Source organism: Chelmon rostratus, chromosome 11, assembly GCF_017976325.1.
Source record: "Chelmon rostratus isolate fCheRos1 chromosome 11, fCheRos1.pri, whole genome shotgun sequence".
Classification (NCBI taxonomy): Eukaryota; Metazoa; Chordata; class Actinopteri; order Chaetodontiformes; family Chaetodontidae; genus Chelmon; species Chelmon rostratus.
Window position 1 is genome coordinate 9237885 of NC_055668.1, and position 27882 is coordinate 9265766.

At 44.4% G+C, this 27882-nt stretch overlaps 2 protein-coding genes across 8 annotated transcripts in view; one reads left to right on the forward strand and one right to left on the reverse strand.

Annotated features, from left to right (window-relative positions):
* Nucleotides 1-27882, forward strand: part of macrod2 (mono-ADP ribosylhydrolase 2) — a 407625-nt gene that overhangs the window by 67010 nt on the left and 312733 nt on the right. The window lies entirely within an intron of this gene.
* Nucleotides 8807-18662, reverse strand: flrt3 (fibronectin leucine rich transmembrane 3). Its single transcript, XM_041947056.1, has 3 exons — nt 18401-18662; nt 12400-13119; nt 8807-11349 (listed from the first exon to the last, which is right to left on the reverse strand). Exon 3 carries the CDS (start codon nt 11305-11307, stop codon nt 9355-9357), a length of 1953 nt encoding a protein of 650 aa, XP_041802990.1. The 5' UTR covers nt 11308-11349; nt 12400-13119; nt 18401-18662; the 3' UTR covers nt 8807-9354.

Consider the following 27882-nt stretch of genomic DNA (forward strand, 5'->3'; position numbering starts at 1 on the left):
GGGGCTCAACCCCCTTCCATTGCAACCCTGCCCTCATGTCATGCATGCACACAGCCAGGCCACTGGGTGATTAATGACCAAACTCGTGGTGCCATTGACAACTTCTGGTGACTCTACACAAAAGCCATCACCCTTGTCACTTTAGTACCAGTCTGGGAACATTTGGCCGTATGCTGCTGGCCTGAAACACAGGGAATATGTGGCAGACAGATGTATATACAGAGCATGTCTGCCTTCAGCTCAGCATTGTCCCGGTTTTAAAAAACAAAACAAAAAAAAACCTTCTTAGTATTTCAATTTTTCTTGTATTTTCCTTTGATGCTCTAAGCTTCTGCTTGTCCTCTGCACCACATACAGTACAATCCCTTCATGCTGCGTGCTTTCCGCAGCATCTCTTGATTTCCTTTAGCACACCGCCTCCATCAGTGTACGTCTTCTTCGTCAGCTGCGTCTCTAGCTAATAATAATCCACCGTAATTAGAAAATGAAGAATGGGCCTGCCAGCATTCCCAGCAGTGTTTTCTGAAACTGGAAACTTTCCTATTCTGCCTAAGTTTTTGTTTAAATGAAATGTCTGCATATTAAAGGGGATGAATAATTAGTAGCCTAAAAGCTTCTGATTATATTAAATTTTCATCTGACTCCTGAAGAGTTTTAATTTGTGAGGTGCGCACAATCTTTGGTTTAGTGGGTGGTAAGGGGGGGAAAAAGAGCGGGTATCATTTATTGAGTGTGATTATTTTATCCCAGACGAAATGGCTGCCAAACCTTGATCACGAACATGTGCGTTCTATTTTCCAGACTTCCACAGTGTGGATCTATCTGCCTTCTACAGGAAGGCAGTGAAGTGTGAATTAATGAGCTCCATTGCTGTCTTCCTCGTCTGCAGTATCCTGTTTTCACCATAGCTATCACCTTTAATAAGAATTGTTGTTAATGACATCTGTGGCTGGGGTGTAACCTTTAGCACTCCAACCCGCTTGCTGTATGGCTCACTGTCACAACACTAAGAACAAGTGGGATGGCAAAATTTCCCACAATGTTTTTATTTTACTTTCCAACCTCGCTCGAAATGCTTTGATTGAATCCACTGTCTGAATGTGCAGACAGAGGTGCTAGAACCTGGCAACGCTGCATACGGCTGACACCTACATATGTCAGCCGCCTGCCCCGCCTGTCTGTAAAGAGAATGTGAAATAGGTTTTACAGAATGTAAATTGATGGTAGATAAGGATCATATGCTTCTACAAAGTTGTCTATGCAAAAATCATGTATTTTCAACGCTGTAGTGTTTCCTGTTGTGATGCTCCACACTGTCATGCTACACCTTCACGAACCACTTTGACTGCTAGCTTGGTGGCAGCTGGAAACACTCCGCCATGGCTGTTTGTGACTTGTTGATCCTCAGCGTTATATTTGAATATTTAATTTCCAGTGTTTTCATGTATAGACTTATACAACATGCACAGCTTATACTGTGGATAAATGTGGGGCTGCAACTGACAATTATTGCAGTTGTCAATTAAGCTGTTACATATTTTTAAAAATTGATTAAATGAAAGCATTCCGGCAACCAAGCTGACGTCTTCAGATTCTCTGTTTTGATTGACCGATGGTTCAAAACCCAAAGAGAGAGAAACGAGAGAAAAGCAGCAAATCTTTCCAGATGCTGAAATAAGAAAGTATTAGACTTTTTGCTTTGATAAAGAAATGAAAATATTAATCCTTTTTAAAAATGGTTGGCCAGTCATGGCAGCACTAGATTAATAGTTGCATTCTAATATTGTTGTGTTATTGAATTTTGATCACTGTTTCAGTATATTGGTTGCTACGAAGGGATTGCCAAGAAACAAGTGGAAAGTGAGATATGGTAGCACTGCCAGATGTTAGTTTAAGCTGCGTGAGTGTCATAGTGTCTACAGACACACACACACACATCACCCTGTTAACTTGAGAAGGTTTTAAGCAGCAGCGAGCTTAGGATTACAGTGGCTTAGATCCTTTGACCTCTCCCTCCCACCATCCCAATGTATCACTCGACTGAAATAGATTCAGCAGACTTTTAGGCAAAAACAAAAGGATTCGTCCTCATCCTTCTTCTCCCACCCCCTGCCCTCTCCTCCCTTTCGGATTCTCAAATTCCTTTAAGTGAAAAATGATTCTCTCTTTCTTGGTATTTTGTACAACAGACGGTCCCATTTTGCTTCCCCCTCGATGGTGAGGAAATGAGTTGTGGGAGCAGATTCCTCTCACACAGAGATCTCAGTAATCGCGTGGCTGCGTGTCACCAGCACACCACGGTGACAGCAGCTTTTAATTAATCCCACATCCCACCACCCTGCCCTGCCCATTGGTGGCTTCTCCCCCAAACTTTTCCCTCTTAACTTTTTTCGGCGCGTTTGACTCTGTGTGTTTGGATGACGCGGCGGGGGGGATTTCTCGAACTGCAGTCACTCATGCCGCTACAGTGTTGTGTGCATAACTTGTGTAGCTAGGCGATGACACCGCTGTCACTTTTCCACACTTGTGAAAGCGGGAGACAGCCCACTAGCTGCGTTGTGTTTAAACCCGCCGATGTCAAACTCTGTCTCCAAGAGTTTGGTAACTGCGACTTAAACTATGTGAGCACACCAAGTCCGCATGAAATGTTAATAAACCTTTGTGGTGGTTGGCCCACTCTGGGTCAGGGATGTCGCCCCTTTGCTGCACTGCAGTGATCTTATGTCGAGGTGCTTGAGGACAGCGAAATAATGAGGCCTTGAAGTGTCTGCGTTCTCCTTCTGGTGCCCTGATGAATGGTGACAGGTTGTATTTACAATCCTAAAAGGTGCTGACACTGCAGAATTCTGCACCTCTTGGAGAAGAACCAAAACCTTGCTACCCTTGAGCAAATGTCTATGCGTTGGCCCCCGCTGTGGTGTGGAGGAGCTGCCGTCTGAGTGAATGAGGGGCATGATAGACTTCTCTGGAGAGACGGACTGAGCTCTCGCCTGAAGGTCAGACTGTCAAAGGGGTAATATCAGGCCAGCTGAGGTAGAACTCCGCCCTGCTTAGTCTTCATCCTCAAAACATCACGGGAGAGCAAAGTTGGCCGTATGAGCGGGAGAAGCTTTAGCATGTAATTGATATAGTTTACATTGACCTTCTCTTCCATCAGTGTTATTTAGTAGAATTGGGTAAGACGGTGCTGTTTGCTGGTCAGCATGGAACGTTTCCTGTCATTACCGATGGCCTGATTATGTGAGGTCGCTGCGCTTTCTGTGTTTCCCCCCCGCAAGCCAAAGTGAAGAAGACAGCTGCAGACGAACACTACAGATACAAACCTTGGCTTGCTATTCAGTATGACGTGGCTGTGGCAAGCATTAGGTTAGCAAAGTGGGCTAAACTTGCACGCGATTAGGCTGTCAACATGTGAAAATAAAGGGCTGCGGACAGAGCCACATTGGCATGCAAATACTGTACTGACATTTAAAGCTGGCTTAACATAAATGAGAGAAGAGAATGGATCGAAGAGGAGCTTTGGCCTCCCATCGCAGAGCTGCAGATCCACTGGGGGTAATGGACAAGTCAGACCCCTCAGAACCTTTCTGAATGAAATAATTATTCCCCTGCATCAGACTTCACAGACAAATGGGGCTGAGGGTCGATTAAGTTCTAAGGGGGACGTGGTGTTGATCCCATAAAGGGCATCAGGAGATGTATGGCCTCTTACAAGATCATTTAAACCACTTAATGGAGGACAGGAATTAATGGCCGCCATAGAGCAGAGTCAATTATATGGATATTTTCCTAACATATTGTGTATAATTCATAGTGTAATGGCACTGACACCAATCAGTCCCTGTGCTTTTGTTTTGGTTGTAGCCTGTTTTAAATGGGAATATTGACTGTATTTGGAGGTCTAGAATAAGTTGCTGTCTTAATACAGTGATATAGATGTGTTGTCATTGTCTGCCATTGTGGGGTGGCACAGTCTTGATGGCAGTGGCTCCTGTTAATTTGTATTAATGTCAGATAATTTAGAGTTGCGATGGATGTATGTGCACGCCTTGTGCTCTCAGGCAAAAAATTGGATTCATTAAGAAGACGGAGGAGCTGGTTGGGTTTTTTGGCCCCGTGGTTTCAGGTCACTGAGTAATGTGAAGAGATGGAGAGGGTCTTGGCCTGGAGGATGGGGGGAGCTGGTCAGAGACAGAGTGGATAGGACAACACCCCCACGCAGGAGCACATCACTCACACTGACACGCCTCTCACCGGGCACACTGTTTTTTGCGCCTCCGCTCTTTTACAGCTCGAACAGACTGTGCTTGTGACTGAGAATGGCAAAGTCTCATGACAGTCTTCAGACAAGTGTGAGGAAGGGGGGTGGTGGCTCTAGGTTATTCTGCTCGCATGCATATCAGTCAGTGTGATAGTCTGCTTTTGTTTACTACAGTGTGCACTGGTTCACATGAAAGCACAAGTAATCGTTACTGCTGCAGCATTCATAATTACACATAGATAGACAAAGCACTCCCGTTCATGCAGACATACGCATTGGTTGGCATGAACCTGTCATTGTCAAACACAATCATTAATGGGCGATGAGGATGGCTTGAAAATCAAATACATCCGCTTTGTTTGAGACTCAGGCGATCAGTTTTCACCTCCTTTTGTTCATTGCAAAGTGTAGCAGACTGATCAAACGGCAGTCAAAAGTCTCATGTGTGTTAAGACCTCTTTGAGGATCCCTCCCCAGTCTGCAGTCCTCATCGTAGACACTTGTTTGCATGCATCTCTGTGACCACGCCTGGACACTTACAAGCATTAATAACAGCACATTTGAAAGGTGAATGTAAAGAGCCAATAAGATTAAGATGTGTGTGAATGAACCACACACACTGTGCCAGAGGATAGATGTGACGTGCAAGAACTCGACATTGGAGCATTTTATACCACATAAACACACGCACACACGGAAACTCACATACACAGTATATTCAAATCTTGCACATTGGCAGAAGTGCACTTTCTGGGAGGCCCTGAGCCTGGGTTTGGGTTTCTGACCTCAGCACCACGCCGCTCAGCATTTATAGGCCATTAAATCATGGGTCTGTTTGATGTGCAGGCTGTGTGCGACAGGATGTGAGGGAGAGGGAACGGCAAGCGCCCCTTTTATTTTTGTTTTGAATGTGTGGTTGTTTTTGGCATACTAGCCCATGTGTTGATGAAGCACACTTTTTACAAGAGTTTAAAAACAAGGGACTTTTTTATTCTTGTTAAACTCCTTTTAGAACAAAACGATCAATATGCTTCGGTTCAGTGAGACATCCCCTTTTGACTGTACATAATGACCATTATGCAGTATGTGGAGTATTTAACTTTGATAACTCCATAACACTGACAAACGGCTATTGATTTCTGTTACCCTTGTGTCAAATCCATGTGATTTCTGTAGTTCTGGGCAGTTTATTAAGGCGCCCTAGACTGTCATGCCTAATAATCAACCACCTCACTTGAAAATTGCTGACCAAAAAAGCTCACTTGGTACTCCCTGTATCATTTTGGCTTAGCTTTATCCTGTGAGCCTGTTTTGTTCTGTAGGCAGTTAAGCCATTAGTTAAACATCTGACCTTTTGTTCGTAACGTTTTTCCCCCATAACCTCTAGCGTCCCTGCTAAAAATGCCCTGTAATGAATGCCAGGGGGTCCTCTCCTGAGCAGAGCATCCCTATGGTGGACAGGTTGCCTACCGGAGTCCCTGGTGACAGGCCATGTTTTGTGGCCACTGATATGCATCCATTTTTCATCTCTTGAGATCCTTGAACTTAGTCGGACCTTACCTCACTGACCTCTAATCAGTCAAAGGGCCACATGGCCTGTGCTTTTTTTGATCCTGCTAATGGTGCTGACGGAGTAGAACCATGCCCAGCTACTGACAATGCTGAGGTCATCCAGGGCCGCTTTGATACGAGCATCCATAGGAATGCAAATGTGACCGGCCGCCTGACCAGTACATTACAATAGGAATAACAGCAGGCTGGGGCAGACAGTGCAGCTGCCCCATTAGTTTTATTCTCTGGGTTACATAAAAGACCAACATAATTAGGCTCTGTGTGTGTCACGCAGGAGACAAATGCACGTGGCATCTTGTAATGTTTAAAGACTTGTCTGGCCTCAGTGAGAACATGAGAGTGATTAAGGAATTGTTTAAAGGGACAGATGGGTCAAGGGTCATGAGTGATAAGTGAGGTCACAGGGTCGTCAGCAGTCTGGTTCATCAATTTTGCCTCCATACTTGATTTGGCCAAAATGCACAAAGATGCTCTGGTTAATGTATTATTTTCAGTGAAAGTCACAACAATAGCATGCTCCTTTCACCATGCGGCTGAAGTGTAATTTATCACACAGGTGAGGGAAAATGTGGGAGCGGGCTGCTCATTCTCCGAGCTTTAAAGCGTTCAGCATACTTCAGTTCCTCCAAGCTTCTGTGAGTAATTTACATGCTTAATCACAAACGTTAATCAGTAACACATAAAAGATTGCTTTTCTAGCTAAAGACGTTGCAGTGATCTCATCAGTAGACTATGTTTGGAGTCAAAAATAACACTCGAACAGACTTTTTAAACATTTTAAGAGGTTCTTGCAGTTACTGAACATACGGACGCTCTGCTCAAGCAATAGAGCGCCTTTTCTATTTCTCAACATTTGCAGAGCCATTCGTTCATCAGTGAAAAGCTGATGCTGTGAAGCCAGCTGAGATCCCTGCTTACACATTTTCAGCTCGACTGATAATAGCAATGAGAAAACCGTACGGCTTTTGGTTTGGATTGATTTGCCTAAAAACAGTTCATAGCACACAATATTGTTTTTTTCTGTGTTTCTGTAGAAGGCCACAATAGAGAGATGATAAATGGTATCTCTGATGAGGAAGCTTTGCTCACTTCAGTGTAATAAAATAAAAATTACCATTACATTCCAAGGTTTTATCATTTAGTTTTCTTTACTCAAAGATAGTAAGATAGTACTAAAGCTGACAGTCAAAGAACAGCATTCATATGGAAACTATTACTATTCAGCATTCTAAAATAGACCGTCTGTCTACTTTAATTCCAAGTTAATGTGATATATATTTAGTGTAAAGGGCAGGGTTAGTGTATACTTAAGGTTTGGATAGCTTGTGCAGCTTTTAGCGGCTGCCCTTACTGTAATTAAAGCTCTGTCTGTGTTAAGAGCTTGTGGGTGTGTGAATGTGGGTTTGCAATATTTTTTTGTGATACATACTGAATACTGCTTTTTGTGCAAGAGCATGGTTAATAGAGTCTTGAGAGTATAATCTGAAATGCCTTAACTTTATGTTAGCTTTCACAAGATGGTCTGTTGGATGCATTTGTAAAATGGGCTAATAGGCTATTTTACTGCTTTTGCATGTGTACCTTTTCATGGGCCCTTGGCCGGGTGAGCTGCAACCATGTCATTAAGTGTGCTGCCTGGAGCCCGGAGCAGTGTATATATACTCTGTCCTCTGCAGGGACGGGCATCCCCATCAGGGTACGCCTGTACCACCCCTCCATATGGTGGCTCGTCATTAGTTTTCTGTTGCCCTGGTGCCTAGGAGGTTCATCAAACCCCAGAGTCCAATCTCTCCACAGCCCTATTTCTACTCTACTGTGACATTTCTCTCTCTGGCCAATCGGATAAGTCACACATGGCTTCACCGCACGAAAGAACAGCAGCAGCCTCAAGCAGATGTTGCTCTGCAGACTGCCCATGGAGTGGAAAACTGGGTTTCAAGAACAGTATCTGAGTTATTGTTAAAGAGTTCACTATGTCTTGGAAGGGGAGATGTGGTTTTAAGGCTATGAGTCAAGATCTTTGTGAAGGGTAAAAATGCAGCAGATAATGTTTTTCATCTCCCACCGTTTTTAGATTGTGTGGCTACACAGTAATTTGAGATATGAATGAATAAAACAGGTCCCCTGTAGCCTTCTTTTTTGCTCCAGGGCAACTGACATTTGTACAAAGATAGAATTCTCTTGAGTGCAAAAAAATAAAGTGAGCAATCACAGAAAAGCATAGCATAGCATAGCATAGCATGGGATAATGGTAACCATAAAAGAGAAAGGAAAAATGATTTTGAGTGGGGTTTGTAATACTCAAGGTAAGGAAGAGCAGTAATTTTTGTCCACTTTTATTCTGTAATATGACCAATATTTTTCATATTCAAGTGTGTATGAAAAAAAGTCACTGGTTTCTTAAAAAGCTAAATACAATAAGCATTGGATCAAGGCACATACAAGACTGGCCAAAGGGCATACAATGCACTTTGGTTTTCAATTGTTAAGAACAGTTAACTTCAAATTGTGGAAACAAAAAAGTGTGTTCATTTGGAAAATAATACAAAATAATACTCATAACAAGGAGTTGCTGCCACCGTGGTAATTCTAAGGAAAGCCAACATGTTTTGTCTTTTTGGCCTGGTGACTAGAATGACGTATGGTACATGGTACTGAAGAATGCCGCCATTGTCGTTTGGCCATTGTTGGCTTGTACAAATAGAGATAGTGGGGGGTCCTCTGTGTCAGCCTGTCCAGTCTACTTGCTTTGAGGAGCAGAGAGCTCCTTAAGGTCGGTGTGCTTTATCTGCCCTGTGCTGTGGCCTACAATCCTATTAAAAACACTGGAACCCTGTTTGGGTCGATTTGCTGTGTTTCTTGTTCTTGCAAACAGAAAAAAAAAATCACACACTGAACAAAGCAGAGAAATAAAGCATGGCACCTCATCTTTAGTCATTCCTACTCCATACCAGGTGAATACTAGAGCAAGACTCTTGGTCCATCATATGTGGAGACGGTTGCTGACAGGTTTTTTTTTTTTTTTTTTAGAGGGCAACATGCCTGCTTTGCGAATTAGTTGATCAGCTGTGCGTCAGTTTTACTTCATGTCATTTTTTTGCCTTTTTGTTTTTCAGACAGCCACAAAGTTAAAAGAATGACCTGTGCTTATACTACAAGGTTTTCTAAGGTCTGATTGTTCAACACAGCAATGAAAACCCACTTTCACAGTTGACAAGTCATCAAATCTCAGTAGAACACAGAGTTTCTTTTAGTTGGTCGATAACCTTAAGCAAAGGAAATACAGTACAAATTACTACAAATCCCTAAAATATAGAATTGCAGTTAGTTACAATACCCACTGATGGTTCAGTGATGGCCTGCAACTGGAGCGTTCTCCGTCTTCATAAAATGTCCTTAAATATAAATTATATGGCAAATGTACAGAACATTGCTTCCTTAGTCTTATAGATCCAGTGTTTTGTAAAAGTCTTGCCACTCTGTTTAAGTCGCGCACTCATCATTAATGGCCATGCGCAATATCATGAATGGGAATGGTCTGAATCTGGTATTCCACTGTCTCTGTAGCTCCTGTTGTTAATGTTGTTCTCGCTATGTGGGCTTTTGTATAAACTCAGGCCATTAGGTGGGAAAATCGTGTGTATCACAAACTCCTCCTTGGACACAGGCAGGTGATTTATAGGTATCATTTGAAAAGAAGTCTCTCGTATTTCTAGGATGGAGTTGTCCTTCTTAGTGCCAGCCTCAGCATAGTCATCCTTTCTCCGACGGCCTTTGTTGTAGGTGCAGTTTCTGGAAAAAAGTGAACCGTTCCTGTGGACATACCAACACACCAGTGCCAACATGATTATTGCCAAAAGAGCCACAGCCCCTCCAATGATGGCAGCCAAAGGCAGACTGGAATTTTTGTAAGGCTCTTTCTCCTGCTCTCTGTTTAAAGTTGTGGTCGGGTTGTATGATTTGTGAGAACCAGTCTCTGTCTCTATGCACACGGGGGTCTCGTCTGACAGGTAAATGTTGCTGGTCTCCATGGGAACCATGCATATCCTATAGGAAGACTCTGGCTCCAGCGCAGTGAGCAGGTACTCCTTCCTCTCCCCCTGCACAATGGTCTCAGTGATGGAGCCAAAGGCAGGGCTGTGTCCCAGCTTTAGCCAGCTGAGCCGCAGGGCAGTCATGGGCTGTGACACCCTCCATGATATGTGTATTGTATCTGCACTACTTGACTTCACACTGATGGTGATGATCTTTCTGCCTGAAGAGGTGGTAGTGCTGTGGTAATTCTTACCGATGTCAGGCCCTTTTACTACAGGCCTTTTAGTCACAAACAAGGGCCACTGGGGCTGTGAGGGGCGTAAAGTGTTGGAGACTGTGCTTGTCTCATACGTGGGGCTGAGCTCTGAATCTGTGCAGTCAAACATGTCCGTAGTGAGATCTTTAATTGCCATGCCTTTGACCTTATCAGGACCCTGGCACATGAAGCCACGTACATTCACCTTAGATGGCAATGACCGCAGCCAATCACGCACCCATTTCATCCTGCAAGTGCATTGCCAGGGGTTGTTGCGTAGCAAGAGCTGTGTGAGATTGTCCAGATCTTCAAATACACCCTGAGGGAGGCTGCTCAGGTTGTTGCCAGACAGGTCCAGGCGATACAGCTGCCTAAGGAAGGCAAAAGCCCCAGGTGGGACCCGATTGATGTGATTATCTTGTAGCTGCAGCTTCTCCAAACTGGTGCCTGGCAAGTTGGCTGGCGGTGATGTCAAGGAGTTTCTCACTAGCGAGAGCTCAGTCAGGTTGATCAGGTTGATGAAAGCCATCTCCCCGATCCCGCGGTTGTTGAGCAGGTTACCATCCAGGATTAATCGCTTCAGGTTGATGAGATCTTGCAGCGACTGCTCTGAGATGGAAGAGATGCGGTTGTCATCAAAGCGCAGCTCCTCAATGCTCATGGGTAGGCCTGAAGGGATGGTACTTAGGTGGTTTCTGGAGAGAAAAAGCAGTCTCAGGTGATTACTGTCTCTGAAGGCCCCCTCCTCTATGCTGACTGCTGATACAGAGTTATCATCCAGGTGCAGTTCTTCAATGTAGGGAATTTGGGCTAAAGAGGCGTGGGTAATCATCCGAACGTTGTTCTCCTGAAGGTGAAGCTCTTTTAGCCCAAGGGGAAGGTTGGTGGGGAACTCATCCAGATTGTTGCAGTAAAGGTAGATCTTCTCCACATTTGAGAGCCTGCGGAGCTCGGTGGGAATGCCTGAACTCTTGATGCGATTGTTTTGCAGAAAGAGCACTGTAGCATCCTGGGGTAGACCAGTAGGGATGGAAGTCAGGCCACGGTCATTACAGTAGATGAAGGTTCCATCACAGCGGCAAGCTGAGGGACATGAGGCGGAGGTCACCAGGGGGTTAGCAAGACCCAGCAGCAGCCCGATCCTGATGAGGAAGAGGATAAAGGCCTTGCATTGACGCACCATCTTGAAGCTGTGTTGCCTGGCAGTCTAATCACTCAAGAGCCCCTGGGGAGAAGACACAAGGGTACATTTAATGCACAAGTCCTTTAAAGGAGAGCCAAATTCCTGTTCTCATAATTGCTGGGTGTTTGAAATGCTGCCTGCAGCACTTTGTAGATTAAACAACGGCTGAAAGAATCAATTTGAATTTCTCCTATTAAATTGATATGAATTGATAATTAGGATCGCTAGACAGTGAAAACAAAGTGAAACTTTGTTTTACAATAAACTGTTTGCTTCAGAGCTGACTTTATATCATCTATACATTTCCTAGGCTTAGAAGTTTACAAAGTAACCTGCATTAGAAACAACTTTTTTGTTTTCTTCTTTTTGATCAGAAATGTTCCAACTTGTGAGCTCTGTGAATCGAATCTCTGTGCTTTGGCTTTTTGGCCTTGACTTGTGAAATGTAATAGCATTCCCTAGTTGTTTTACATGTTTCTGTATCTCAAGGCTGCCATTCATCGCTACAGACCACGAGGGTGAACAAAGTCAGGCTTTGTTGATGAACTGTTGTGGAACCGACATACTCTTTAAGTCCTGTTAGATTATTCCCCATGCCTTTCACCATTCAAATTCTGGGCTTACAAGGTAAAGAAGAAATCTCTCTCCCCAGAAAAGAGGTTTGATAAAAGTCTTTACCACAGTGAGATCCAAGCAGAACATGTTTTAGGAGGGTGGGGAAGATAAACTTTCTGAGCTGTAGTTATCCTTGCACAAAGCTAATAACTGATTAATAATCTTTGCTGTAATTGTGGTGTGTTCAAATTTTTGAAAATATACAAATTGAAAAAATAAATATTACATTTTATAGTTAATACATTTACGGCAGATGGCCTTGAAATGAACAAAACCGTGCTGCAAAGCAGAAGGTGCCAACTGGTTGTCTGTCTCTTTCTTCACTATCGATGTGTAGTTACCTTTTAATTAGGCTAATACTGATTTATTGCTTTAATTATGCATTCCGGCCATGACCTCCCTTCCTGCACGTCTCATTAGAAATTGTGGTTTAGTCAGTGAAGTGGAAAGAAGCAAAGCCATCCATATTTGTCATACCTGATTTATACGACGTGGTAAATCCTCTCCAGCCACCAAAAATCCAATCAAGATTTCCTCTTGAATTCACTCTTATCCTCTCTGAAAGGAAAAGTTTGTCCGAGGGGTTTCTGGTGATATCCTGACCTGGTCAGTGTTTGCTGAGCTGATCCTTGTTTGGACGATGACCTCCTCTGTGTTGTCAGAGGCTCATGCTTTCAATGCCTTTACCATGGAAGATAAGCCTGTAGAAAAAGCATCCCCTCTCACTGACAAAGAATGCGCTCACAGGTGATATTAAAAATCCTAATGGGTGTTGAAATTGTCGAGCTCAACAGCCATAACTGCAAATTAGATTTCTGGGGTGTTGTATAGTGATCCGTGTGTACGACGGGGTGAGCTTTAGCAAAGGCTCCTTTCTGCAATCAGGCCCGACAGGCATGATGAGTTGACACAAAGCTGGTCTGAGCCATGCCAATCCCCCCGTGCCACAGGCTCAATCCGGGCCTGTTCGCTTGTGTACTCCAGGTCTTCAGGTAAACCAGAATCCTCTGCTCCCTTGTCGAGCCTGTATACACATTAATCCAGGGCTCTGGTCCCTTCTCCTGAAGCCGATAACCAACGCTTTCCGTTCCTCTAAGGAGCAAAACGGGACAGGGTGCTTATCCTTCTGGACGCGGCCTCCCTCACACTTCTGCCGCTTGGCTCATACTGCGCCCTCCTCACACCTGGGATGGTGCTCTGAAAAATAAACAGAGACAAGCATGTTCAGTGCTCACATTCTGTAATTACATAATAATGTTCGAAGGCAACGACAGTGTAATCTTCCATGATGGATAAAAACATTAAAAGAATTCAAGTGACCTCCCTTACATTGTCAAATCTTATTTAGAAATACCCTTCCTCTTGGCCTACGGTTTAGTCTGCTGACCTTTTACGTACCGTTAGTCTAACAGGCCGCGTTTCTTTTCTATGGTGATGCAAGAAAGAATGTCTGTGCATATGAAGGACAACAGTGATCTAGACCTCCACACAATGGCTGAGGGTGGAGCCCCGGGGCCCTTCTCAGTCCACTTCACTGCTTAGCTGAGCTTTTGGTGTATTACACGAGACCTAAACCCTGCAATTAAAAAAATGCAGCAAAACAAGGCTAGTCTCCACGTGAGGAAACCCGAATCCCACCAGTGCCGAACTACATCGTTACAAAGCACTCATGACCAATGAGGCCAATTTGAATTTAGCATGGAGAAGCGGGCGGCTGTTGCATCCATCCCTGTCACTCCCAGCTCCTCTTTGTGACCCCTTGCCTCCACCCTATCCTCTCTATACATTCTGTGAATGCTGCTTCTGTTTGTAAAAATAGAATTTCCTTTGCCAAAGAAAATGTTACGTTTCCTCTTGCGACACAATAGCTTTGTGTCATAATATATATAACCACACTGGCAGCCACTGTTTGCTGTAAAACATGTAAAGGGAAATTAGGAACAAGTAGGGGGGGCAGCCATTTAACAGTTGTAGCCCATGACAAGGAGAAGATTAGGGAATTGAGAGGCTTGTAACTTGATTACAACTCCTGAGATGCTGTCTAATAATAATGCCCCCCTTCCTTCTGTTCCATCTAAACACGGCCCCTCAGTCCAGTATTACATTAGTAGTAGATTAGAGTCTGGGGAAAAAGCACCAGATGTGACCTCTACTAACTTCTGGAATAAGGGAGTCTGACAGGGGGAAAAAAGATGAAATTCAGTAATGGAGTTTTACAAAATGGCACGATGATAGAAGGATATATGCTGTCTGTCTGTTGGAATGAACTTTTAATGCAGCACTTAGTCAAGCTATTTCAATTTTAAACATCCCTTTTCACCTCATTTTGTAAAGTTCTCCATCGTCTGGATATTGTTAAGTATGTAGTCTTGATTTGAATCTTTGAATTCTTAGCATCACATAAAGGAAAGTAATAGCCTCTGCATTTCTGTCTTATCAAGGGACCCCGGCAGAGACCTATCTGCACTCAGGAATAATAGGCTTTTAGGGTTGTGAGACAGGATGATTCTCTGCATAAATAAGCCCATATATTGTACGGTGCAACATTTCCAGTTAATTTGCCTTTTTTTTTGGCCGCTGCATCTCTCTTACCTGCTGGGATAACAGAAACTGACTCTGTGTCCAGCAGAAGGGGCAACAGACGTGGTTATTCATTTATATTTACTTAAAACATACTGTAGTATAATGGATCACGAGCCTCAGCGTGATGCTATGTTGTTGGTGATTTATTGGACGCCTGCTTTGAGCCATGCACATCTTACTAACTTTACAAGGAGCACAGTCAGGCCTCGATGCTGGGCTGTTTTTTTTTTTTTTTTCCACGCTCATCGGATTTCAGGAGAGTGGCCCCTCTCCATTGTTCGCTACAAGGCAAGCATGTGGACCTTGTAGCCTCAACAGAGGGGGTTTACGTATTACAACATTGTATTCAGGCAATTTGAAAAATCGTCTAATTTATACCGTTCATTTTGTAAGCCTCTCTATTGAATTTACCAAGAACGTAGAAACACGCGAACGTACGCAGCCGCACACACACACACACACGCTATGTTACTGTGCACACAATCATTTTGAGAGCAATGGAGACTAAACATTTTTAGTGATGGATGTCTTTCTCCATCGTTCTAATAAGCTCGGCCGGCCGACAGGAGATTTCTCCGGCAGTCAAAGTGACTTCTGCTTCATTTAATCCGAACTGGCAAAGTTAAATTGAGCATCCTGGTAAAATTGTGCGTGTGTATACAGCTAGTTACCTTTCAGTGGAGAGCGTGGGAGGTTCACACAAAGCTGGACACTGATAGCCATTGTGAGCTCAACACGCATAAATGCACATTAGTCTGCAATAACAGAGCCCAAGACTTCGTGCCCCCTAGTCATACACTGCACAAGAAAGGCTTTGGAAAACCTCAAATAGAAACAATTTCATGCCTGTCAAAAGTATTGCAGATTATAATGACTTTTAGTTCCGTAAAATACAGAATAATATTACACAGGCTGCATTTGGTGGGGAGAGAGCTGTAGAAGTAGCAATGGCTGACTGTTAAATTATTCATGAGCCCTGAAATTAATTTTGAACCACAGTAGGGCTCTCCATTGGGAAATCAATGTTGTTTGTATCTGTTGTTGATTATTCACTCTAATTCATAATATAGTTTTTGAATCATGATTGATTGCACATAATATCGTCATTCCAGGGTTTTTTTCCTTGTTTTTTTTTTAAGATTTTGGACTGTGAAAATGTGTTATCTTTGCAACGTTGCTTGGCAAGGTGAGGTTTTAAGCAAACGCTCAAATAAGGCTGAAGAAAATGACTGTATGATCATTTAAATAAATGGACTTCTTTTGGAAAGGACAGTTAAAGCTAATCTGATAGGAAAGCAAAATGTCCACTTGTATTTTCTTGTGTCTAAATCTTTTTGTTTCATGATTCTCTGCTCTTCACCGAGGTGAATTTTTGCCGGTGCTGGTCTGCCGCTGATTTCCATATGAGTAAGTTGTACGTGAAGACACCGGGCAGCGGCCTGCTGTGGCGCAGAGACACAATGGAACATTCATGGTCACATCTGAATTCACAGGGACACAGAACACGTTTCAACCGGAGAGAAAATGGGCGAAAATCTGTGATAGTTTCACAGATTTGGTATGTGGCCTCCTGGCGCTGTCTTTAGATGGGCTGAACAGATGATACTTTTGCTGGCCCATTAAGAGCACAGAGAGGCCTGGGACAGACGGGGGTCTCTCTTTTGTAACAGCCTGAAAGGAGAGATCTGTAGCAGCTGCAGTGGTTTTTCCCCACATGGGGGTGGTAGGCACTGCAAAATGAAATGTGTGTGTGTGTGTCTGTGTGTGTGTGTGTCTGTATGTGACAAGCAAACACCAAAACACTGGGTACTCATGTTAAGTTCCACACAGGAGCCCAACAATCACAGGCCAGACACCTACCTACAATACAGAGATTTGTTAACCTCACTACTGGCTCATCTACAGTTTTTCCTGAGTCGTATCGTTTGCAAAGGTTTCTCCTGCAATATTGATGCTTTGCAGCCATGTTTACACCTTCTCTTTTAGTAAGAAACGTGAAATGATTTGCCTCTTAAAGCTTGGAATAGATGTTAAAAAGATAGTGCTTAGAGGCTAAATAAATTATGAAAAGGAGGGAATTAGGCCTGCTCTGAGCACAGTGTTGAATCTGAAATATGTCTTGGTAGTTATGAAAGTCGTATTACTTCTCCATTCATATTTGATGCTTAAACTTTCTGGGAATAGACGGTTCCGTCTGTAGTGACCTGGTTAGTTGTTAATCTGCAATGTGAATTCCCTCTGAGAGCAATCGACTGGGGACTTTAGCCTCAGGCAGTCATCACTGAAGACAATTGGGTCTGTCCTCATGTCTGCCGTGTTTAACAGGCTATTTATTTCTTTGTTTCTCAAACACACTGAACAACAAAGAGCTACCATCACGTTGCTCGACAATTCAAGTCAAATTTGCCTACACTATTAGTGGCTTTCTGAAAATCAAGCGGTAGACCATATATAAATAGCCCATATATCAGTCATTGTTCAAAGCCGGGATGACCTTATCTTCTCATGGAAATAAAAGGCTGTTAAATTGGATTAACAACTGGCACCCCCAGTGTTGCCAATAAGACATTCATCTGAAATACAGTGCATGAGAATTGAAGGTGCCCACTTAAATGCATTGATCTAAAGGGGTAAATATGAGGTTTGCATGGAGAGAGGAAACGAGCAGCGCACTTTGATTCAATAGCACCATAGCCTGACATTAGAAAGGAGAATCTGCTGCCAGCAGGAGCAGAGGGTATTATCGCGCTTATTTGTGGAGGCTTTTTGAATATGACAGTCATGTCAGAGCTGCAGCTGCACACAGATGTCAGGTAGTTGTTTGGAGGCGCTGTCAGTGTAGCGGTACAGTATGCTGCCTGCGCTAAATGAGCCACTGCTTATGTGCGAACTGGTGCGCATGAAACTTCAATGGATTGTATTTTGTGCATTTGCAGGGGACCTTCGTGACTGCGCCCTAAAGCTCTCGCAGCGTATGTGCTGTTTGTTTTTCAGAGAGGGGCCCGTCGGTATTATTCGCAGACACGCTTCCAATTGCGCACAGTTTGTTTTGATCATAGAGGGACGTGAACAGGAGCTGGTCCAAGGCGCCCAGACAGTGACGCCGGAGACGCATTTAGCGGAGTTTCTCCAGCTGCCCCCTTCACGTCCACTCCGCGGGGTCTGCGCTGCAATTTCAGCTGCACGCCGGGGTGTCTTCTTCTCGGGCTGCGACACCGAGACTAAACCACACAGTTCCCTAATCCGATCGGGTCTGCGTATTCACCACCGACTCTGTTCCCACTGGTCTGGGAACATCAAGGGCTGAAGTCAGGGACGGAAAGATCGCAGACGTCCCTGTTGCTCCCCGAAGCGAGTGTGATCGAGACGCAAATTCGGCGTGTCGCAACAACAAATGCATCTCTACAGACAGAGTGTGAAACCGGGAGCAAAAAGGAGACCTGGCGTTTGTGGTCTCTGTTAGAGAATAAAGAGGGACGCAGCGCAGGATCGAAGCAGCAAGTTGCAGGCGCGAAGGGGGGGCTGGAGGTGACGAGAGATGAATTATCTGTTCAAGTCAGATCTGCGTCGGCCAGCATGAGCAGATTTGACTTGCAGTGCGTAAACTTAATTTGGTTGCTTGGAGGAAAAGTGCACACAGTTTTTTTTTTTTCTGGTAGTACTACAGCTTAAAGCGCCTGTGAGGCAGCCACCTCAGAGAGAAACAGTATTTCTCGCCTGGGCCGAGTATTAAAACATAAAGGAAGAGGGGGGAGAAAAAGAGGGCAACTAATTAGATACAAGCAACTCCTGAGGATTCCGCATGGCTTTGAATTCCTTTTGCCAGAGAGAAGATCCAAAAAGATGAAAAGGATGCATTCCCAACAGGACTGTAGCAGCAAAAAACCGCACTTACCTCTATAATCAACCAAAAAACGGAAAGTAACAGGTATCCTCTTAAATTGGGGTTCACAACGGGGGGAAAAAATAATAATCCAATCCAGGCTATGAGGATTTAAATTCACATCCCAGAAAAAAAAGAAAGAAAAAAAAAAGAAAACTCCAACAAACCCTGTGCTCTCACTGACAAGGCTAGAGCTGTTTGGAGTTTATCTGAAGCAGCGCTGCTATGTTTACTGGTGCCCACACACACATACACATCTGTAGGCTGCGCAAGGAAATAGGTGAACGGGTAGATCTCAATACTAATGTGGAGTTGTGTTTGCCTCGAGCTTCAGTAGAGCACTGATGTCATCCGGGGGAGGGGCCTCTCTCCCTCTCCCCCTCTCCCTCTCTCTCTCTCACTCTCTCTCTCTCTCTGGGAGATACACGGGAACGTTGCAGTGTTGGATGGATACACTAGGGGGAGTGGAGGAAAGGGGAAAGGCACCCGCATCCCCGTCAGATGCGTGCACCGAAGAGGAGCGAGCAGCCACTGGTTGGACAGGCGTGATCTCTGGCAGAAAAAGAGAGCATGAGGGAGAAAACATGGGGAATGCACAGTGCTGTGTGCGTGTGCACGCTGGTGTGGATGAGGCATGCAAGGAGCGGCGTGCGGTTTGGCAGCTCCGTTTGAATTTTCGTCTGCATATTTGTTTGAGATGTCTCAGGATCATTTCTGATTCGTTTTTTTGGTATCAGGGGCTTTGATTAGTCAATTATCTGTGTTGCAGGTGTTTTTTATTATCTTTATCATCTCGAGGGTGCAGGTGGTTTTATTTTTGGTTGTTTGCTTTCTGAAACAGAGAGAAAAATGCTTCACAGCTGTAAACCCAAACTATATTGTGCCAATAAAAACACTGCATTTCACTATGTGTCAAGCACTTAAACACATTAAAACTTAGACAGGTAATGAATATTTGATAATGCTGTCACAGTGAACAACAATCATTTACAACAAGAACTTAGAATTGTGATTCTTCATACAGTCCTGTGTCCTGTAGCTGCCTCCAGACATGCGTACATGGGGCATGCATGTGTGTGTCGATAGAGAGCGGACACACGAGTCGCTCTAACACACCTGAACCATTCTGACTTTTGACCCTCCTGCTCTCTGTCTGACCCTCTTTGGTTTCATGTTTAAATGAAGCCAAACAGCGGGTTTGCTCCCTTGCAGGCCCACAGCAGCAGTGAGTCACACTGTTAGTCAAAGGGTTGTAGCGCAGAGATGACCCAGCCAACACTCTCTCCCGCCCTGCGTCATCTCCAGTGTCCCCCCCTCCGGCTACCTGACGAGGCAGACACCACAGCCCGGCGCACCGAGCTGCAACGGAGCAGCTCCGTTCAGCAGCTTCCTGTCGATGCTAGTGGCTCAGCGATTAGATCTGTGTGATGCATACAGCTGCCTGTGTAATGGGGAGACTCCTCTCTTGCATGTCATTTGCTAAATACCGCTTTTTGTTAATCAAACCTGGCCCATTATGCTATTCAGTTGTGAATGCCTGGAAGGTCTGCATTCATTTGCAGTAAACAAACAGGTTTGTGAAAGAGATGTTACTCAACTTGTTCTGGGGACACTAAAATAAGTAGGTGAAATCTATCATGTTTTGTGTTTGTCAAGAGGGAGCAGCTGTGGCAATTAATGACTATTAGAAAAGCAAAAGGACGGATTTTGTCAGTAAAGTACCATTAGAGACCCAGTGTGGTTGGGAGATGTGTTAAATATTCTGATATTTGTGCAGGTGTGTGTGCAGCGCCGGGGGGGGGGGGGGGGGCTCTTTGTGCTGGGAGAAGCTCTCACTCGTCCTTCAGTGGCACACCATTAAATTAGCTAAATAAAATGACAAACATCGCAGCAAAAATGACCCAAAAAGCCAACAATGGACTCAGCTAATCGAATATGTCTTATATATTGGTCCGATCGGCCATGCAGAACACCTGATAATATTTCACCAGATAAATGGAGAAGCCAGACTTTGCAATATTCGGCAGTGCGTAAAGATTTAACATGCCTACAGAAAATGCTGTGCAAAACAAAAACACAACTCATTTGACATGAGCATTTGCACTCTATTTCTGCTTCTGTATTCTGTTCTCCTATCGTCTGCTCATGAGCTGATATGGACCTCTACTCCTAACCAATTGTTATTGCCTCATTAGGATAGCGCACACTACACAAGAGTGACTGTCTAAGTGTCTGACCACCGCTGACATCTCATGCCCACTTCTTTTGCCAGGACACAACGTGTTCCAAGTCCGGCCTCAACACATCGGTGCACTGTTAAACCATGATTGCCATCTTAACTGGAGTGCCTAATTGAACAGACACTTAAGCTTGAAGCATCTGCCAAAACTACTTAGACCTCTAGTGGAGTTTTTCAGATTTGTTTGCTTTCCAGCTAAAGTGGCTCTCACTTCTGTTTGAAACACAATGGGATTTCTAGACAAACACAAATCATCTGCCTGTACGCTGCTAACTTGGAGGCAAATCCGTGTGAAATAAACATCCTGTTGTGTCGTGAAGCTTCCGACCCGGCCTAACGCTTCGCTGCTTTGTTAATGAGCTTAACTATCTTATCATATTAGTCCAGGTGAGAGGTGAGAAAAGGTCAGGCTTGGACATCCTGACTTGATCCTCGTCTTCCCTCCAGGGGCACCGAGCAGAGAAACCTGTACCTGACCTCGCTGTGGCTTCCTCTGCTAAATCTACTGCAGGCACATCTGTCAGCAGCTGTTGATTGACCCTCTCTCAGACGTACAAAGAGCCCCTCTGGAGGACGAGGGTGTTGGGTTTCTGTTATCTCAAGACCAGCGAAAAATCTGTTGCCCTGTCCATCTTTTGTTCAAGTGGTCGGGTGCCCTCCTTTCCCAAGGATGCACTCTGGTCTGTCTGGCCGGTGTTTGGACAACAGAAAGGTTGTTTCCTACTCTGTTGTGTGCGTTTTCAAAGACAGTTGAATACATTAAGCCACTTGATTTTGCTAAGTGGTGGCTAAAGTATCTTTTGGCTCTGGTGGCAACAAAACAGCTGTTAAGTGCGCACTTGGTCTTGTTCTATATCAGACTGCCCTGAACCCAATTTTTGTCTGTCCTGACAGACATTTGACCAGATAATTGATTTACTTTTTTTTTCTCTGCTGGTCAATAGATAGGGCTTGCAGTTGGCAGGCCGCGGTGCCCTACTTTCCGGACTGTACGCCGAATCACGCTGGCCCAGTCTGATTGGGTGAGCTAGGTTTTATGGGTATTATTTTATCTCACTCAATTTTTTCGTTTATCTGTCACTTAAGCTTGAGTATGTGTTCACTGAAAAGCTTGTGTGAAACACAATAGGCCCCAAAACCGCTCAGGGGCTCACAGGGGAAAAATGGAGACTGATTTCCCCTCATGTCTCCTTCCTTGCTCTGACTGGAATTCATTATTGATAGACTTTCTGTGTTCTTAACTGATGCCAAATAAAGGGGAACATGCAAAAGGCTGCTGCCAAAACCCCCCGCTTTGTTTTTCATTTACCTTCTGCATTATTTGCATATTCATCCTCTACAGGCAATCAGCAGCGATCTTTGCTGTGGGCCTTTCATCTCCGCTCTGCCATCCTGACAGGCAGCTTTTCAGTATCACAACAGTTTAACTAGGATTTGTGGATGAGAGGTGCTGTTGGTTATGCTTGAGTATTCACATTTTTGATTCGCAGAGGGTATAATGTGTGTGACAGGGATAGAAAGAGGGTTTATAGAAAAAAATATAAATCAGTGAATGGGTAAATATGTAGACAGATGTTGGATTTCATTAGCGTGGCTTTGTGTAGATGTAAATGTGGCATCATGGTGTTGCCTAAAACGGTTGGCAAGAGAACGCTTTGACTGATGGAGCTTGTTAGATATTTATGCCTATGAATGCAGATGTCAGTTACATGAAGCGGGGCCTTATTATGGGCATGCTTGCTATTAGGCCCATGCAGCAAGGTACTGGTCTTTTCTGATGCAGATCCCAGATGTTGAGGGATAGGTTGACCCATTCATCTCTTCGGACTAGGATGCAGCCTGGAGAAAGAAAAGAGCCAACAACAACAGAGACTAAAGGGGCCGACATCCTGCTGCTTAGGCAAGTCCAGGGGCCTGGGTCAGTAGTCATTTGGGCCTTGTGTTTGTGGAAGAATGACAAGCCATGCAGATTGCTCCGTCGGCTGTTTTCCCCCTCGTCTTTTGTTTTCTTTGGTTGTTTGTGGTTGAAGTTGTGTTGTCTGTAGAGACAGAGGAACTCAGGGATGAGCGAGTTCCATAAAAAAGGTAGAGGGGGGTAGGAGCTGACTTGTCAACCTTAGGACCTCCCATAGGTTAATGACCCCAAACACAATGCTCTGTGATCAGATTAGATAGAGCACCCCCTCGCCCCACTGCACCAATCAGCACAACAAAGGAGATAAAAGATAGAATTACCATACAGTGTTTTCACAGTCCAGCATACATCTCTAATGTAGCTAATTGAAGCTCTTCTCTCTTGCATTGTAGCTGGTTTACTGTTCCTGCACTAAATCCGTAATTAGCCAACTTAGCATCTTTTCTCCAGCCTTAGTTAAATGGCCGTATTTATCTTTATGGACTCTATGTGCTTGTGCAACAGACAGGCAGCTTTCTGATTCCTACACTCAGCAGCACATTCCTTCAGTATGTGGGTGAATTCAGTGCTTCAGTCCTTTGAGATTAGGAGTTTGAGTGTCTTATGAAAGGGTCAGTTGGGGTTGAGAGCTGTAAGGAGAGGAAGTCAGGGCTAATGTTATCTTGTGAAGCAAACCAAGTCTTTGCTGTTTTTAGATAAGATAAGATAGATTGTATAAGACCTCATGGTCCGTAATGGCCCTCTTGATTTGAACACATACAGGAAGTATGCTTCGCAGGCAACAGTATTTTGGGTAAAGAGAAGGAGGGGGGGGCACTTAAAGACGGGACGTCTCGTCACACAGAGCTGCCATCATTGTGATCAAAGTGTTCACTTATCTGTGCCAAGCGCTAACTCTGACTTTGTTCTCTATGATCTGCATGACTCTGTTTACTCTCATGAGTCACATCTAAATATTACCCGTTTTTAATGATTTCTCAACTCTGTTTTCTTTCCGCCGCTGAACACAATAAATAACTGCACGGAAAGTACCAAAGCAATAAGAGAATTTTATATGTTCATGCTGTGTTTTTCAGAGCAAACTTGTAACGCCAGTGCTCGACTCTGAACTGATTCTTCAGTCACTTGCTTGAAATACATCCTCATTATCCAGGAGTAGTTATGTTGACATTTTGTCATTGCGGTGCTGAGAAGCGTCTTCGGTTTAAGGTATTGTGAAAACTGGAGGAATTGGAGCCACTTAATTGGCATTTAACTCCACCTGAAGGTGTTTTCATTTAACACCTCCAACCACCCAACAACAGGGAGGTGTCTGCGTCTCAGCGTCTGGCACCAGCTCTTCAGCACTCATCCCAAGTGACTTGAATATCAAATGTCTTATTCCTCTGCAGCCAGGAGCCACATTCAAAGGAAGCCTATAGAAGGTGATGATGGGGGAATAAAAGGGTCGCTTGAGTCAAGGGGACGTTTATGGCTTTCCTGAAAGAAGCACTCGTAGACCGCCCACCCTCCGATTAGTGGGAGAGTGTAAGGTGCTTGTGGTGGAGTTTTGAATGACATGTTTTAGGTGGAACTGGGAGTAACTGGAGTAGACCCTCTTTTTGTTGCTGGGGTGTTTCTGAGGTTAACCATCTGCAGGAAGAGGTGTGTTTGTGTGGCGGCGTGTATTAAATTCGTGGTGATGGTGACGAGGGGCGGGAGGATTTCAGTGTGGTGGACGAGGAGTGTTTATGTTCTTCTCGGACATTGACATGCTCTTTCTCTGCATGTGCATGAACGCGCTTTCTCCTGGTTACTGCTATGCAAATGGGTCAAATACAACAATAACAAGTGGAATTAAGTTAAATTTAGTGATAATTGCTATGAAAATTTGTATTGCTTGTGACTGCAGGATCATGTTGAAACTATTAAGCCTTTGAAGAATATCTGTGCTATCAGAGAGACAGAATTAAAAATATTTGTTAAGCTCTCAGCCCAGGTGCAGTGCTTTTCTTTTTCACAAATCATAGCCTTAAAATATACCTTTACATGCTCCAATTTCACAAATGAACAGTAAAGACAAAGCTGTGACATTTCACAGGCCAGTAAGAACTCCTTTAAGCTGAACCATCAAAGGCAACCAGTAAAAGGTAGAGGAAGTCAACCAGCAAATCGCCAATAGAGGAGATGGGTAGATGTGTTGGGTAAATAGAGGTGGTGTCATTATAACCAACATCAATCACACAGGCAATAACAGAGATGTGAATTTATACACGGCGATATGGAAAACGACTGGGGGCAGGAGCTGCCAGACTTTGGCAGCTGCTGATGCAGTCTTAGTGTTGGTGTGAAAATGGCTGCGATTTGAAATGGAAATGGTCCTTTTCTCTGGCTGGTGTTATTGGCGAACAGTTCTTCTGCTGAATGAATTGTAGCTGCTTGCATCAAGTTTCTGCATAACATTGCACTAGACTCTCAAAAAAGTGTTCTCCTCTTTGGAAAGGTCACTGTTAATGCGGAAAATGCCAGCATTTCCTATTTGGAAACATTTGTCACTGTGACTGCATCATTTGCAAAAGCTATTCTTTCTATACCCGTTTTAGCAGCTTACAAAAGACATTTTCACGTCTTTTTTACGACCATGTGTGCTGCCTGTAATGCTTTCTTCATGGCTTCAACTTCTGCACAACATCTTTCATATTCTTTAGCAATATATTGTAACTGATAACATGAAGAGCTGCAAGCAAAGGTGTTTACTGTATTCTCTGACTGTTACAGCTTGTAACCTGCAATACAACTGCTGAATTATGATTTTTATCTGCTGCAGTGCTCCAGCTATGTTCTCTTATTGTACGTGTGAATTATTTGGCATTTAATTCTTTGTACTTTTTTAGTTTTTATCTTTAACTTTTTCTTTGCTGCTCCAGTGACCCAATTTCCACACTGTGATCATTAAAATTTCATGATCATTATCGTCATCAGCAGCATTTCTCTTATTCATGCCTATCACCTGAGTATCTGCCATGGGAAGCCTTGAATTTATGCAGATCCGTACCCCACGTGATTTTCTTTAACTCAGTTTCAGTGTTGCATTACTGAGTTTTGAGCAGGAATTCCTTTGTAGTTTGTAAAAGTTGAGCCAAAATTCTGCCAAATACATTAAAGTCCTGTGTGCGCTGCAGCAGCAGCCGCCCCCGGCTCTCTCAGGATAGGGAAACCCCAGAGGAGGCTCCATTTAACCCCTAAGGATTAGTGCTCATGCCTACTTTAGCATTGGTAAAAGGGAAAACGTCTGAGCACATTGAGTCAATAGGGACTCAGGCCCACTCTACTGGCTTCCCACACAGAAACGGACAAAGAAAAAAAAAAGTGGAGCTTCAGCTCTGACTTGAATAGGGCTAGATGTTTGCCCAGCGTGCTTTACCATTTGCCCTTCCCCTGCCTTCACAGTACATTACCAGAGCAAAAATACGAGGCTGTAATCTCAACAAAGTGTTCCTAGCGAGCACTTGGAGCTCGCCTTGAATATTTTGTCTGCATCGGTTATTCCACTTAAAACGCTACGAAGATTCCTAATTGTGTTTTGTTTTTTCATACCAGCAGAGTACAGAAATGGACATATTCTAGTGGTACTTGTTCAGTGGTGTGTTTGGACAGTGTTTATCCCCTGCCTTCTTTAATCCTGTATGCTGAGCTGACTCGCCTCTGCTTGGAAAAGAGCCTGGCAGCGCTTCTTTACGAGCTTGTTTTTTTTGGGGGGGTTTTTGCCTCCGTCTGCCTCCTTCTCTCCGTCTCATAATTCACATTCTCCTCCCGTGTCTTAATACGGTATCGGAGAACATAGTCGTCCCCGTGTGGAGTATCTTTCTGTCATGCCGGTGGAGGTCGGTGGAGAAGAGCGGCGTGCTGGAGAGACAACCCGGTGCTGTGTCGGAGGGCGTGGCCTCTCTCACAGGGGTCCCCGGCAGAGCTGAGCCTCCGTCTGTTGACTTTAGTTCTCGGTTGACATTCCCTTGTGTTTGTCTTGGCTTTCATCATGGCTCCGTTCAAACAAGCAGCAGCAACTGATAAAACACATGCTCTCACTAACTCACAGTGAAGCGCGTGCGCACACACACACACACACACAGTGACACATGGACAGACTTCGATTTGACTTCATAGCAACAGGTGATTCCCAAAATGGACTCGTAGCTATAGAAGCTGTATTGTGCGTTTCCAGGACAGTTCTTGTTAAAATGACAGTGGCCTCTAAAGGTTGAGTGCATTAACAGCTGATCATAATGTGGAATGATATGTATCTCCAGCAGCTCCTCCTGCTGCCAGACTACAGTAGATGGCTGTTTCTGCTTGTTCAGTTGATTCTAGAGAGGACTGGAGTAAAATGTCAGAAGACTGGTTCTGGCTTTCATTCTGAAGGAGGGAAAAAAGCAGCTGTGTTTTCACATATGGTCCTTTTACTCTGCCTCGTACATTTTTCTTCTGCCTGAGCAGAAGCCAACCAACACGAATTTCTCCACCAGTCAAGCAGGAGGGGTGTCTTCTCCCGGCGTGTCGTGTCTCTTCACTTGGGTGAACGGGTTCCCAGCCTGCCAGATTTCACGCCTGCACCAGCGCCTTAGGGGAGCAGCAGAGGAGCGCAGGGCGTCGATAGCAGTGGCGGTTGTGGGCCGAGAGTGACGTTGCAGCTGCAGAAAGGGAGAGTGCCATCATCAATGCGGTTGCAACACGGAAAGCGAGGGTTTTCAGAAACCAGGTGCAACCCACACCTGCGTGCGTTCCTTCCACCTTGCTTAATTAGAGTTCAGTATCCTCCTAATGAATATTCTCGCTCTTGTCTCTTCTGTTTTTGTGTGTGTGGATGTGGGTGGGAGCCGGCGGGCTCAATTGGGAATTATCCAGCATTCCCTGGAGAAAGCCTCTTTTTCTCCCTCTCTGTTTATCCACAAGAGCGTACCCACTTCCAACTTAGCCGTGCAGTCTCAACAGCTCATTTCTGATCTCTTGATCTGTTGTTAAAAGTGACTACATTTACATGCACAAAATATTCAGTTTTTTCCCCTTCTTCCAAAAAGGCAATATTCCTACTAAGTTGTATTCCCGTTCAGATGCAGCCGTGCATACTCAGATTAATGAACACAGCCTCCCGCTCTCATTCCTTCAACCGCCTTCTTGTAAAGGTCAGCAATCCGATATTTGTGCATAATCAAAAACCTGTCTCTCATGATGTTCTAAGTAGGTGGGTTTGTCCTTCCGACCAGAAATGTGTGCGTGCATGTCTCCCTCAGCCTTGCAAACTGCTGGCAAGGCGATGCACGGAGCTGACCGGAAACAGGCACGAGGCCCTGTGTCACAAACTGC

What these genes read in the sequence shown, in the direction of transcription:
- flrt3 (XM_041947056.1), bottom strand. Translation starts at nt 11,307, where the DNA reads ATGGTGCGTCAATGCAAGGCCTTTATCCTCTTCCTCATCAGGATCGGG.